Source organism: Rutidosis leptorrhynchoides, chromosome 9 (genome assembly GCF_046630445.1).
Source record: "Rutidosis leptorrhynchoides isolate AG116_Rl617_1_P2 chromosome 9, CSIRO_AGI_Rlap_v1, whole genome shotgun sequence".
NCBI classification, from domain to species: domain Eukaryota; kingdom Viridiplantae; phylum Streptophyta; class Magnoliopsida; order Asterales; family Asteraceae; genus Rutidosis; species Rutidosis leptorrhynchoides.
In genome coordinates this window covers 346,984,328-346,998,148 of record NC_092341.1, presented here as the reverse complement: position 1 = coordinate 346,998,148, position 13,821 = coordinate 346,984,328, and the positions used below count along the sequence as shown (strand labels likewise).

The 13,821-nt window shown below is 35.4% G+C and overlaps 2 protein-coding genes across 2 annotated transcripts; one reads left to right on the top strand and one right to left on the bottom strand.

The window, feature by feature from the left end:
* Positions 1-239: 239 nt before the first annotated feature.
* LOC139869163 (RING-H2 finger protein ATL66-like) lies at positions 240-686 on the top strand. The gene has a single exon (XM_071857485.1). The coding sequence runs from the start codon at positions 240-242 to the stop codon at positions 684-686; it is 447 nt and encodes a 148-aa protein (XP_071713586.1).
* Positions 687-2,318: 1,632 nt separating this feature from the next.
* LOC139867032 (clathrin heavy chain 1-like) lies at positions 2,319-13,702 on the bottom strand. Its single transcript, XM_071855344.1, has 30 exons — positions 13,489-13,702; positions 12,750-12,954; positions 12,294-12,382; positions 12,114-12,192; positions 11,895-12,022; positions 10,986-11,084; positions 10,786-10,894; positions 10,532-10,611; positions 10,224-10,451; positions 10,080-10,145; positions 9,554-9,670; positions 9,269-9,466; positions 9,056-9,172; positions 8,874-8,933; positions 8,623-8,709; positions 8,436-8,519; positions 8,204-8,338; positions 8,052-8,114; positions 7,874-7,978; positions 7,654-7,766; positions 7,321-7,573; positions 7,096-7,232; positions 6,735-7,013; positions 5,081-6,083; positions 4,034-4,519; positions 3,772-3,942; positions 3,493-3,678; positions 3,284-3,406; positions 3,059-3,169; positions 2,319-2,951 (listed from the first exon to the last, which is right to left on the bottom strand). The coding sequence occupies exons 1-30, from the start codon at positions 13,531-13,533 to the stop codon at positions 2,796-2,798; spliced, it is 5,112 nt and encodes a 1,703-aa protein (XP_071711445.1). The 5' UTR covers positions 13,534-13,702; the 3' UTR covers positions 2,319-2,795.
* Between the last annotated feature and the right edge of the window lie 119 nt (positions 13,703-13,821).

Sequence of the window (13,821 nt, the reverse complement as noted above, 5' to 3'; positions counted from 1 at the left end):
CCAAAAAAGTTTACGGATTAATCCCCGTGCAACGCACGGGCTCATAAATTTAGTTTATTATATTACAAAACCATAAAATAAAATAGATCTCTGCCCTTTTCCTAACTAGTTGACTCAACTCCAAAACATTACTTATAGATCTAAAACAATCCCATACAAAAATCATGCCATTTCCGTCGCCAGATCCGCGGTTACACCACCGTATCACCACAACCTAAACTCCCTCATAACCACCGAAAATGTCAACAACTCAAACATTCCACTTTGAAGATGACGATCTTGATGACGACAACTTTGAAATTGAAGGAAACAAACTTCTTTACATGATCATCCTTTTCTCCATCATCATTTTCCTCACTATTTGTTTTTTTGTCTACACTCGTTGTGTTGCTAGATCACGATCTGCCACGTCATCAGTTTCAAGGATATCTGTACAGTTGTCGGAACCAGAAGGACTTGATGCGGCAACGATAAATAACTTACCGATTAAAGTTTATAAGCAGGTGAATGAAACGACGACGTTTGAATGTAGTATTTGTCTTGGAGGTTTTGAAGAAGAGGAGAAAGTAAAGATGTTGCCAAATTGTAGTCATTTTTATCATTGTGAATGCGTTGATAAATGGTTGATTACACATACGAGTTGTCCTATTTGCAGAACACAAGTACAAGTCGACTCGCCTGTTTGACTCGGTTTCTTCTTTATTATTTTTTTAATTTTTAACGATGATGATGATGACGATAATGATGATGATTAGTTGAATTATTTTGGATCACCGACCATAGTGAAAAGATTCGGTTATGGACGGCGATTTTGTTATTTTCATTATATTTTTAATTTTATGATGAAATGAATGATGATTAATTTGTAAATTTTATATCATTATGGGCTTAAAATAATTAAAATGCTGCGTATTTATTACTCCATTTGTCATATCTCGCTGTATTTACTAGTCAATTTAGATGTAAAGACAAGGATTACACCGTTAGACAAAGGTATTATGCCATTCTAAAAATAACCACCGCTATTAAACTTAAAAGAATAATTGTTTGAAAATATCACCGGCTCTAAAACCTATTACAACAAAATTGGAAAGTGATTTTAAACTATACTTTTTAGCTATCATATAATGCACGAGCTTCATACATTAACTAGTATATAAAGTGTTAGCAATTTAATAATTTTATCAATTATTATCATTATATTGAAAATATTAACTCTAAAAAATACTCTGTAATTGTTTCATAAACTCAATTGATTTTGCACGGTCATTTAACCACTCGTACAACGCACGGCCTCTAAAACCTAGTATATATAATATCAAATATCAATTTAAATTAATGTAACTTATCTACTCATAATTTTAACGGGTTATTGACCAAAACGCCCATTTTTCACACACACTATAACAATTCGCCTTAAAAAAAATCACTAAAATGCCGTCACAAGGTGCCTTGTGAGCCTTGCGACTTGGTTCAATTTTTGTAATAATTTTAAACTTTGAAACGTCATGTCTTTTTACTCGTAACTCTGATTTACCCACCGTTTTTTTGAAATCGTGTATTTTTTCGAGATCTATCCGTTGGCAAACAGCCGAATGCAGTTTCTTCAAAATAATTTCAAAAATTTGGCTTCGAATACCTTCAATTTTGTCATTTTTGTTGATTTTAACTTTTAAACGAATTTTAACCGCTCGTAACTTGTCATAGAACATTCTAATTTTTTATTCGTTTAATTCTCCTCCATTATTGACTAAAAATAAATGAACCCATCAATTAAAATGAACTACATTACACAACTCGAATATCACGTAGTACATATATCGCAACTCGCAATATGCGATCGATTTTTGAATTAAAATTGGGACTTCGATTTTAATAAAATCATATTGATATCTGAAAAATACTCTCAAAAAAACGTTGATTAAATATGAGTTACGAATCAAAAATTATTGCGATCTAACAATTTTCGATCATGCACGGTCCTGTCTTAAGGTCGCAAGAGCACCTTGCGATCAGGAGTTCGTAGGTTGTAAGGTCCAAGGCTCGCAAGGTGCATTCACATGTTACAAGGTAAGTCGCAAGGCTCGCAATGCACCTTGCGACTTGCAAGGGCATTTTGGGCAATAACCAGATTTCAAATTTTCAATGCATAAGTTGACAAAAACTATTGGTTTGCGATTTTAATCAGAGCCTAGTCATCTTTAATCTTCATTTAAGGTTAGTGTATATCTTGTCGACCCCAATAACAGAAACGTAAGGGTTATGTTATACTACTATAAACTGTAGTGTTCTATACAAATAATTAGAAAAATGCCAATTAATCATGGTCCCAAAAGCCAAAATAAAGATAAAGAAATATTTACAAAAACAAGTATAAAAAGTTGCATATCCGGCCTATCGAGCCATCATTGTTGGTACACATTACACAAACCACCATTATACTCAGTTTGCTGGCCCTACCAAGCTGCAAAAAATGCATCCGTCTATCCAAAAGAATATTACAAAGAAAACATATCCACACAAAAAAAAAAAAAAAAAAAAAAAAATTATAATAATAATAATAATAATAATAATAATAATAATAATAATAATAATAATAATAATAATAATAATAATAATAATAATAATAATAATACTACTAATAACAATAAAAAAGAAAAAAAAATTAGTCTCAACCAACTATAACAAAATCAATCCATCTCCCTCCAAATCTGAAAATTATGACATTTCTTCGAAAAGTTATCCCACGTACGCAAGATGCAACCACCACTATTCACTAAAGCCGCATACATCTATCAATAAGAGCCCATTGGTGGCATTCCAAAAGGTGGCATTGGCGGCATCCCCATTCCACCCATGGGTGGCGGTGGACCATATCCTCCGCCCATTGAGCCGCCACCCATACCCGGTGGAGCTGGTAAAGCAAGAGGCAGTAGTTGAGCGTACATATTCTGCAAAAGTACCAAAAGCATCGCATTAATAACTTAAATTAAATAACAAATTCCACAAGCAAAATCAAAAGTGGAAGCAGAAGAATAAAGTAAAAGAAAACATTAACCTGTTGTTTGACTATATCCTGCTCTTCATTCTCCTTGGCTTTATTTTCCTTGATGGATTCAATCTTGTCCTTGATGAGTTCATCTACCTTACCAGTATATTCACGGATAAACTGAAATAAAACACATAATAATCAGAATTAAAATATCCTCATTTCCTCGATAAGCAAGCGTTAAAAAAAAAAAAAAAAAAAAAAAAAAAAAAAAAAAAAAAAAACATGAGTCACCTGAAGGAGATACGGGAAGGCAAAATCAATCATGTTGTTCAACCAAGCAAGCTCGAGAGCAACATCTGGACGGATCAGATCGTAACAAACAAACAGACAAGAAGCAAAGCATTCCTTCTTTCCCTGCACAAGCAAAAACATACGTAATCATTTACCAACTGGTCCCACTTTGAAACAGGGATTAAAAAAAGATATAAAACTTTTGGTACCTGATCAATGAAATAAACTAACAATTCTTCAGCAAGTTCTCTATCTCCTGATTGTGATGCAGTCTCCATTGCATCCTTGTAAACCTTGTCTTTTTTAGACAATGCAATCGACTGCTTCCATCTTCCGGCCTTCTTGTAGATATATGCCGCCACACGTCTCATCTCAAGAAGCTCATGTTTCTCGATCTGAATGAATATAGAAAAGAATAAGAAATCAAATTTGAAAATGAGAAAATAATACAACACAACATCCTGAAAGTAATGCAAAATTTAACCCACCTTCTGTGCAAGTCCAATCTGGTCAAAGTTATCATGCAAATCGATAGATTCACGTAATCTATCATAGTCTTCCTCCTCGACATATATTTCATTCAACGCCTCATTCACAGCAGATACGTTATTGCTCTGAACTGCAACCATGTACGGTTTCACAAGCGGAAGTTGACCAGCCTGTAATTCAATCATAAAGTTAGAATAAAATAAATGAAAAAACTTCAAGTTTGAATGAGTGTAGTGGTTATGTAATAACTAATATACGAACCTTGCGCATAATGTCAACAACACGTGTGTGGTCAACACGCAGTGCAAGGACATTAAGAACATCATTGATAAGGTCGGGGTGTTCTTCTAAATAGAAATGAACCGCCTTATAATAAAGCTCAACGTTTGCAACTTTAACTGCAATATCTTTAAATTGCATATGATCCCAAGCCTCTGGAGAATGATTCATGACGGTTGAAGCCGCGTTGTCGAACTCATCATATTGAATGTATAAGTAGGTAAGTTCTTTCCAGTGTTGTTGTTCATCACAAGCACGGATTAATTTAGGGATGTTGAGGCGGGTTGAGAAGAGTTTTATGTGTTCCATTAACTTTTCGTGGCGGTATCGGGCGTAGAGAACACCGAGTTCGGTGAAGATACCCATATGGGCCCGTTCCAGACCCAACCCACTTTCCATAAGAGATATTAACTCGTTGAAGCATCCTCTGTTTTGGTAGTACTCGCTGACCTCTTCCAAATCATCTACCTACAAATTCCAAGAAAAAGAAAATTAAACAATATTCAGAAAGCAAAAATGATATCATAGTCAGCACGTGTTAAAAGCATTCCAGGGAACTGCATTCTAACTGCAATGTACTAATATTTAGAAAAGAAGCTCGTAGATAGTAGATTCAAGGTCAATTCCGGCTATGTTTACTCTCCCTCACTTTAGACAGGTAAATCTGATAAATCGGTTAGAATGGAACAGGTGATAACTCTTCAAAATTGTATTCCTAAAACAGAAACACCTTGTTCGACTTTTTCCAAAAAAAAATTAAATGAAAAAAAAGCTAACTAGATTAATATGGAAATAACATAATATATGCAATCATATTGACACATCAACGATTTAATAAAACATTCACTTTTTTTTTTGATGTGTCTGGGTCAGCCAAACCCAACTCATACCATAATAATACTCATTTTGACCTGTTGTCCAACCTACCCATTTTGTCCACCTCTAGTTGCCATAGTCAGAACCATTTCAGAAATTAAGATAAAATATAATATAATAAACAATATCCGCTACTAGGTTAGAAGTCGTCACCTGGACAATAATATTAAGCCCGCATATTTGAGCCAAACGGAACTCCTCAGCATCAACACAAGCAAAGCAAACTTCTTTCCATGTCTTGGCACTATTGGCTTTACGAGCTGCATCAACAGCACCTTGAAACTGTTGGAGCCTGACAAGTGTCACGGCCAACTTAGCCCAGTTGGAGATAAAGGCATATATGATCTTAGCAGCTTCATACAAAGCCTCAAGAAACAAACGATCACCAACACCATGTAAATTGGCAACGTTTGGCATAAGAATAAACTCCTCGATATCGCTCAATCTGTCAATCTTAGCATATGCATAAATAAGCTCACTATCCACCTTCGGCTCCTTGGTTTTCTCTCTAACCATGGTTAGATACTTAACCAGATCATGGTAACACTCTGTGTCTTCAGCAGCACGAATAACATCTAAAAACTGGGTCGCATCGTCAGCACGAATAAACGATTCGATCGCGTCACTGACTAACCCGTCTCTGAGCTGAGCTTTCGCCACCTGGCTCCATACGGCGTCTTCTTCAACACGATAAGCAAATTCAACAGCACGTGGTATGCTTTGGATGTTATCCAACAGAACATTTACTGCTTGAACGTTTAAGTTGAATTTTTTGAATATAGCAAATGCTTCTTCGTAAAGCTGTGCTTCTACAGCCACCTCACCAACAGCGGGCCCGTCAAAGTTGTCTAACCGGTTAACGTAGTCCATGACGCGTGATGAGTCTGCTTTGATGGCAGTTAAGATGAGTAGGTTTTGGAGGTTGAAGTTTCCACTGAAAGCAGAGTTTTGGAGGACGATCTTTTCGAGGAGTTCGATTAGTTCGTGAGGCAGATCGGCTGTCATGAAAGCTTTGACGGCGGCGGAAACCTGTTCGGGGCTTTTGCTTTCGGGTAAAGCGGTTGAAACCACTTGATCGATGAGTTGTCGTCTGTATTCATTTTCTGGGTTTAGAGCCTTCTCCCAAAGATCACCGTCCATCCTCTCCACAACGTACCTATTACACAAAAATATAAATATAAATATTAGGAGAGTAACAATATATATTTGTTCAACTGTAATCAACTATCTGAGATTTCATTTTGTATAATTAAAAAACCAGATATAGAATATATTTTAGACCATACCAACGATAATGAAATAAAACAACTATGATCAATAAGCAACAAAGTAAATTTGATGAAAAAATACTTGGACGAAAAGAAAGAAAAAAAGAGTAAATTATACCAATAGTGCTTGTGGTTTACATGAAATTACACCATCATTATCTTTTGAAAATTACACCGATAGTCACTCTGAATTTAATGAAACCATACCAATCGTCCTTGTCTTTCAAAAAACAACACTGATCGTCCTTGATTTATATAAAATTGTATGTTGATGGTCCCTAACTTATTCAGAACGTGCATTGATAGGAGGGACCATCAACGTATACTTTTAGGTAAGTCATGCACGATCAGTGTAATTTTTTAAAAGATAAGGATGATTGGTGTAATTTCTTGAATACCATAGGGACTATTGCTGTAACTTTCAAACGATAAGGACAATTGGTGTAATTTCATGTTAAACCACAAAGACTATTGGTATAATTTACTCTTAAATAAATTGGACCTAGAGAATAAATTAATAACTGCAGTAAGTAAAGTACCTGGCTTGCAACTTGAACAGAGAGTTCTTGTTTGTAACATTGATGAGTTCATCATCACATTGTCCTCTGCGGTATGCAACAACAGCAAGCGTAGGATCACGCTTTTCACAGTATTTCCCGACAACACGTGAATCATAGTATGGGTTGGTGGTAAGGAAGTGTTCCGGGTTGTTGTTGCTATCTATGATAATCTTACCCAAAGCATTATGGACATGGGTATCTTGGCTTCCTTCACTCACGAGATGCTCCAAAAACTGAGTTAGTAACCTCAAACGATTTCTGTAAACCACAAATAAATCATATATAAGAACACAAGCTAACATAATCACATAAAGAACAACTACATGAAGAGATATCGAACCTCTTTTCACACTCATCAACAAGAGGCTCAACTGGAAGCAGAGATCGAACTGAAAGGATCAGACCTTTGATGAAATCTTCAGGGCATTCATCATCTAGAAGCTGTCCTACAACTTGTGGAGCATTACCAGGGTTGACCTACACAGATAATATCAAAAAAAGTCAACATAAATTCCAGCCTTTCAAACCTTCATAAATATGGACAAAGTTTATGAGAAGAGCAAACCTTTTGGACATAACCTTCGATATACCGAAGCATGTTGTTGGTATACAAGTAATGAGTGAGATCGGGAACAAAACCAAAACGGTCACACACGTTGATCAATGGTCTTGCATCGGGAAGCTTGGCTTCCATTAAAAAGTTTTTGGCTTTCTCAGCATCATAGAAATTTGATTCCCTTGTTACACGTTCAACCTCCTTGATTTGACCCGTCTTTGCAGCTGCCTCAATGTACTTGAAGTGTATATCAGGATCCTCACTGTGATATTAAGCTTAGTGAATACAAGTACATCCCACAAAACAACATATCGAAAACAAGAAGCAACTATTGTTTTTTACCTGGAGCTCAAATACGACCCTAAAAAGAAGTAAAGGCCTTCATAAGATTTAAATTGTTCAAAGAGTTTAATGCAGGCTTCAACACCCAGTTGCTCACAGTATTCCTTAGCCACCTACAACCCACACAATGGTACCAGTCATCAGTAATGTTCTTTATGTTCAATTGTAAAGTTTATAAAAAAAATTAATAATCAATCAAATAGAATTGAGTCATAGTTACCTGAACAATTATCTGAAGATTTCCTCTCAGATTCACAAGTAAAAGATCCTTCATGCACTCAAGTGCCCATTCCTTTGATAGGGTACCAAAAAACTCTACAAGAGACTGAAAAAAAGGAAACTAGTTAGGTACCATTTCGACCAAGTGTCAAAAAATGAACGATTCGGGAAAGACGAACCTGTGGCTCTATTGCGTGAGTATTCACAATGACACGTTTAATATCTGGCAATTCACTGTAATGCTGCAATAAATAAAAAACGATTCAATGAAGCAGGTGATAAAATTTTGAAGTTAAAACATAACTATACAAATCTCTAAACATTAGCCAACCTGAAGGGCTCGGACGTATAGACCTGCTTTCTCACAAAGTTGAGCAATCCGAGGCCGGTCATAGTGACTGAACATACCATTAGCTAATATTGCATCAGCAACATTAGGGAATGTAACAAGGTTGATTTCAAGAACCTGTGTGCAAAAATAAAAAATAAAAAAGAGGTGAATAATAAGCTATCCTGGAATCTGGATGGCTGCATAGCAGTTTATAAGCATTAAATGTAGTAACCTTAGTTTGGAGGTGAGCATGTTCTGGCAAATTGGGCTTCAGCACATCCAAAAGGAAAGCTGTTGCCTCCCGTATCAAGTTCCTCTGAAAATATGAAAGAAATATGAAATTACTTCTACCATAAAAGTTAATTGTCTTGACATTGAAGATTTTTCAAAAGGAAGTGTAATAAAGATAGTGAACAGACCTGAAGGAAAAGATCTGTAATGGTATTGTAATCAACAGGACAACCCCCTTCCATTTGGGACATCATTAGAGCAAAGTTAACAGCTCCCTACAAAAAAGTAACAGTGTTACCATTTTAATTTTCAAGCACTTCATAACGGGGACGTGAATAGAGAAACACATTTTTGAGCAATTTGATGTCTGACTAGATGCTGAATCCATGGATTAACAAAAAATCTCACAAACGTGCTTTTTAATATAAAGAAATAATACCTGAGGGTCTGTCCGGAGAATTGTTTGCAGAAGAAACAGATAATCAGGTGAATACCCAACCTGTCAATTCAGAACAAATTTCATGAAAAATTTGTGGTAATAATGTAAAGAAAACTTGATCTATTTACATTAAAAAAACATCTTATTCATAGTAGCAGTTACAAAGTACTATTCACACCTACCTGTTTGGAGTAAATCAGAATTTTATCGAACTCTCGTCTTTCAGCAAAAGCTGCAACAACTTTTGGAGTAGCTCTGGCTTTGATGTAAATTTTCAATGCAAGATCATTGTCTACCGTCTACAATTCGAGGAAAATAAACAAACGTAAGTAACATAAAAACATTTTCCAGATGAAAGTATACATAAAACCTTTAAATGATTCTATAATGTACACCTTCACAAGGTCTCCAAGTTCCTCACTGCATTCCAACTTGTCTTCAGCTAACCAATTCTCCAAAAGATTCTTTTTGTTTTGATTAACAACTAAGCGAGAAAGTTCCAAAGATTCAAACGCGTTTAGTTTTCCTTTTGTCAGAAGGGTCCCAAAGTACTGCAATAATGGTGGTGTTTGACCAGCTTGGACAGGTACACTCTGTAATGATACACATACAAATTAAACTTTTTTTTTAGAAACATAACGCTTAAAATTTTAAAAAGGGATAATTGGACGTCTAGATACCTGAAATTTTGCAACTGTATCTGGTGTACGAAGGATGCCTTGAGGAGATTCTGCAGCCAGCTCAGCAGCTTCTTTGTACTTGGTTTGAGCAAATAGTTCTTGGAAACGTTGAACAACCTGAGAGATACAAATGTTGACTGGTCAATAGTTCTCACAAGATACATTCTGTTATTACAAATAGCATTTGCAAATACTATAATGTAAGTATTAACAAATTATGTTTATTAATATGATCCAGATGTTATAACTTCTACCATGGTCTTATTTCAGCAACTACGACTATAGATACATGATGTTTATATCGAATTCATATGATGTGAGCCTTGTAACATTATTCCAAGGTTGAAATTTATACACAAGTAAAGCAAGACTACTTCATGACAAAAGACATAAATGAAACGTAAATGTGATCCTTAAAAACTGTTCTTGTGACTTTAAAAACTGGCATCAGTATCCATTATTGACTTGACTAATAAGAGTGATTAGTAAATATAAAACTGAGTCTGAAACACTACGCAAGTTTTACCAAATTCTCTGCACCAGGTAGGTTTCCTCGTTTGGCAAGATTAACAGCAAGCTCCAGGTTGTTTAACTGCAATAACAGATTGAATGTATACCCAAAAAGTAAAATTATCATATCAATCGTTGATGAAAAAGCTTGAAAATTTACCTGTCCACTAACAAAAGGCACAATTGTTGATTCATTTACAGTAGCAAGTAACACCTGACCACGTCTATTAACAGCATAAAATCCCCCAATCGAGGAGGCTTCAGATGTCAAAAAAATTGGATCGGGGCTAATCCTGTTTCTATATACTGCAGTAGCGGTTTCCAGATCATATACAAATAGAAGCCCGAGCTTGGTGATGACATAAATTAAACCATACTTGTGTGATATCTGCAAAAGTTTACAAATGAGTATGCTGGATCATATTATAAATGACTCAAAAAAAAAACAAAAGAAAGTACGAAAGGTACCTGCATGGCAACTGGAAAATCATCCTGAAAGTCAGGAGGGAAAAAGAGATCTGCTTGCTTCTTGGAAAATGAGGGTTTGCCTGCACATTCAATTGCAGTTTATATACAACAATGTCAACAGAAAACCAAATCCGCATAAGAAGACCAGCAACAGGAAGATACTAGACTCTCAGAAGAATAAAAAAAAAGTTAAGTCAAATAAAAAGGCAGCTGTAAGTTGTCACATATGAAAAGATGTGTAAATAGAATGGAACCTGGCTGGGCACCAAGTTCAATGACATGCAGCTTTGATGTAACCTGTCCAGCATTAGAACTTTTTGTTGCAAAAGATATGAGAATTGAAGGATTCTCATTGCCTGGAACCTGCATGAAAATAAGAGTATGTGATAAACATTAATAGCATGAAGCGATATATGAGTTCCAAGTAAGTTATAATAAATGAAAATATTTGTACTTTCAAGGAGGCGAATGACGCTGCATGAGCTTCAAGAGCTTGACTTCGCTGCTGGTCAACCGAAAACAGCTGCATATTTCCCTTGACTAATTGAGGTCTCTGTAAAATTATAAAACAAACACAGAAAACACATTAATATTGACGAATATGTCGTTAAACAATCGTACGGACATTAAAAACGTTATCTAGACAGGCCTTATGCAGCAAATAAAGAGGTAAGGAACTATGAAACCAAATAACCGATACACATTTCCGTGTTAAACATGACACGTGATGTGAGCCAAACAAGGGACAAGGAGCCAACCTAACACATGTTTATGTTCTATTCTTTGCCTGAATAGTTAGAATTTGGCAGTCATATAAACATTTGCATGCAATCACAAAACTACGATTATTTCAATCTAGCCTATTTGCAATTGAATGTCATCCAAGATGTCAATACACATCACGTTATATTGCCCACAGTAAATCACCTTTCATTTGACAACTAAAATAAGGATAACAGCCTGTGCACTTGGAAAATACAAGATCCCATATACACCTATCTCTAAAAGGAATCTAGATTTACATTAGCTTTCCTGCTTTATTCAGAGATTTGTTCAACCCAGAGCATTCACAGGCTAACTAAACCCACAAAAGATAGAAGACTGAGGACATATGTATCACTATTCACTATATCACTATAGTCAAATAATAGAGGTGCTAAAAATGCTCTTCAGAATACATTAGATCTAAAAACCATTAAGAATAAGTGAACTGAAAAGCTATTAAGAATATTGCATCAGATCTAACTGCAACCCTTAAAGATAAGTGATCCCCAAATAGCTACTAAGAAAAGTAGGTCATAACATTTAACCGGTAAAGATGGTTACTTATATGAGCACATATATCAAAACAATGATAGTATACCTCAGGAGAACCAGGGGCAATTCCAATTAACACCAACCATTTCTCAGATGGATCACATTTGTAATTAATAATCTGATTGTTTGACAAATTGGCAGTCCTATCAAACATCTTCACAGGTTCAGAATCGCCTGTACAGAAAGAGATAGATTGAGTAACTTCAAAAGCTACAACCATTAACTTGCATATGACAAAACAGAAGAACACAGTATGTTACTGTACCTTCAATTGACCAATGATATACCGAGGTCTGGGTTACCATTCCCAACATCTTAGGCGTGATCCACTTCCAAAAAACAACCTGGAGAGAGAATTGTAGTAGATTTGCATAAATGTCAGTGTTAGCAAAGAGTAGAAGACAATTTACAACTCACTGAATGATATAATGAATAAACTGGTCACCTGCTCAGGCATCTGATGAGACTTTATTTTAGCTTTCATCTCAATATTAAATATCTGTAGGTGATCTTGAGTAGTCCCTGGAAGTTGAGCTTCAAGAAAATAACAAAGCTGATAAGCTATACATCTAAATCTAACCTCAATGTTTCACTAAATAATGTATTACAGGTTACATCTTGATTACTACATTACGTTGTAATAACATCAACAAGTTTCTGGTTTATTTTAAGTTTACATATAATAATTGTCAGATAATAGTTCTCATATTCTGCATTGACAGTCCTTCAGAGCATCAGTCAGCTGCATGTCAGTGCACTCTGATGTTATTCTAGCAAGTGAACAATAGATGCCAACTGACTTAAGATCAAAATCAGAGGGCAACCCAGTTCTAATTGAAAATATGAAATAAGCAAACCAAAATATTCACAGTTTCATGACCTAATAAATAATAAATTCTACCTTTTAGTGCCAGAATCTTTGAAATTGGATTCATAAGAGCCGAGTCAGCTGTAATAGGCCTCCTCAGTGGTTGCATTGGCATGCTCGTGTCGATGATCACCACGCTATTTTGAGGCGAAGTTTCACGAACACATATAAACTTATCTGACTCCATCGTTACATTAGTAAACGTAATGAACTGTGGATTGATACCTATACTTGGCAACTGCAACAACATTATACAATTCAAAATTAAATCAATTAACCTGAGCAAGAGCAGATCAATCTGTGTCATACTTCCCAAACCATGTAAAATCAATCAATTTCACAGATCTGGAAAAATATCAGACACCAGCTCCATTATCTCTTGAATCTAAACACTACCAGAGTCAAAAAGCTATTAAATTCATTACTGCAGGTCAGATTAACCCTAAGTAAACCTATGAGGTTGGTAAACGACAAAATCGCCCAAATTGAGCTAGTGTAAGAATAATCAGACTGTAATCTAGTATACGTACACGTATACACTATATATCTACAAATCTAAAAATTTACACATCACATAACCAAATTAGTATTAAAACTGATTACGCTATTTCAATTTAACAATTTACAAGTCCAATTTGCTACAGAGATTACAAAATTGCAAAAACGGATCTAGGTTTTAAACAATAGAAGTGCAAATCTATCAATCTACACACATGTGATGAAACTAGGTTTATGTGTTTGTATATATATAGGGAGAGAAAGAGAGCTATACCGTAAGTGCCTCTTTCATAGTGATCGGAGCATTAGCGGCCGCCATGGTGACGGCGATAGAGATCAAAACGACGACGGATCAGATGCAGTTGTGATCTAATAACGGATTTGATTTGATTGAATCGTAACCGAGAGTGAGAGAGATCTAGAGAGAGAGAGAGTGGAAATTGTTTAAGGTAAACAAACAGTTTGTGGTTTTTATTTAATTATTTATACAGAAAAACACAGCAAGAGTGTGAAGATGCCATCGATTGAAAGAGAAAATATGGAATTTGTTATAATTCAGTAGGCTTATAACTATCTTTAGTGGTTTGATTCTTGATGTTATAATTCA

Coding starts and splice junctions, on each gene's coding strand:
- LOC139869163 (XM_071857485.1), top strand. CDS start 240: ATGTCAACAACTCAAACATTCCACTTTGAAGATGACGATCTTGATGAC.
- LOC139867032 (XM_071855344.1), bottom strand. CDS start 13,533: ATGGCGGCCGCTAATGCTCCGATCACTATGAAAGAGGCACTTACG. Junction 8,710..8,873: donor TTCTCCGGACAGACCCTCAG/GTATTATTTCTT, acceptor ACTTTTTTGTAG/GGAGCTGTTAACTTTGCTCT. Junction 7,574..7,653: donor GGGTCGTATTTGAGCTCCAG/GTAAAAAACAAT, acceptor TTAATATCACAG/TGAGGATCCTGATATACACT.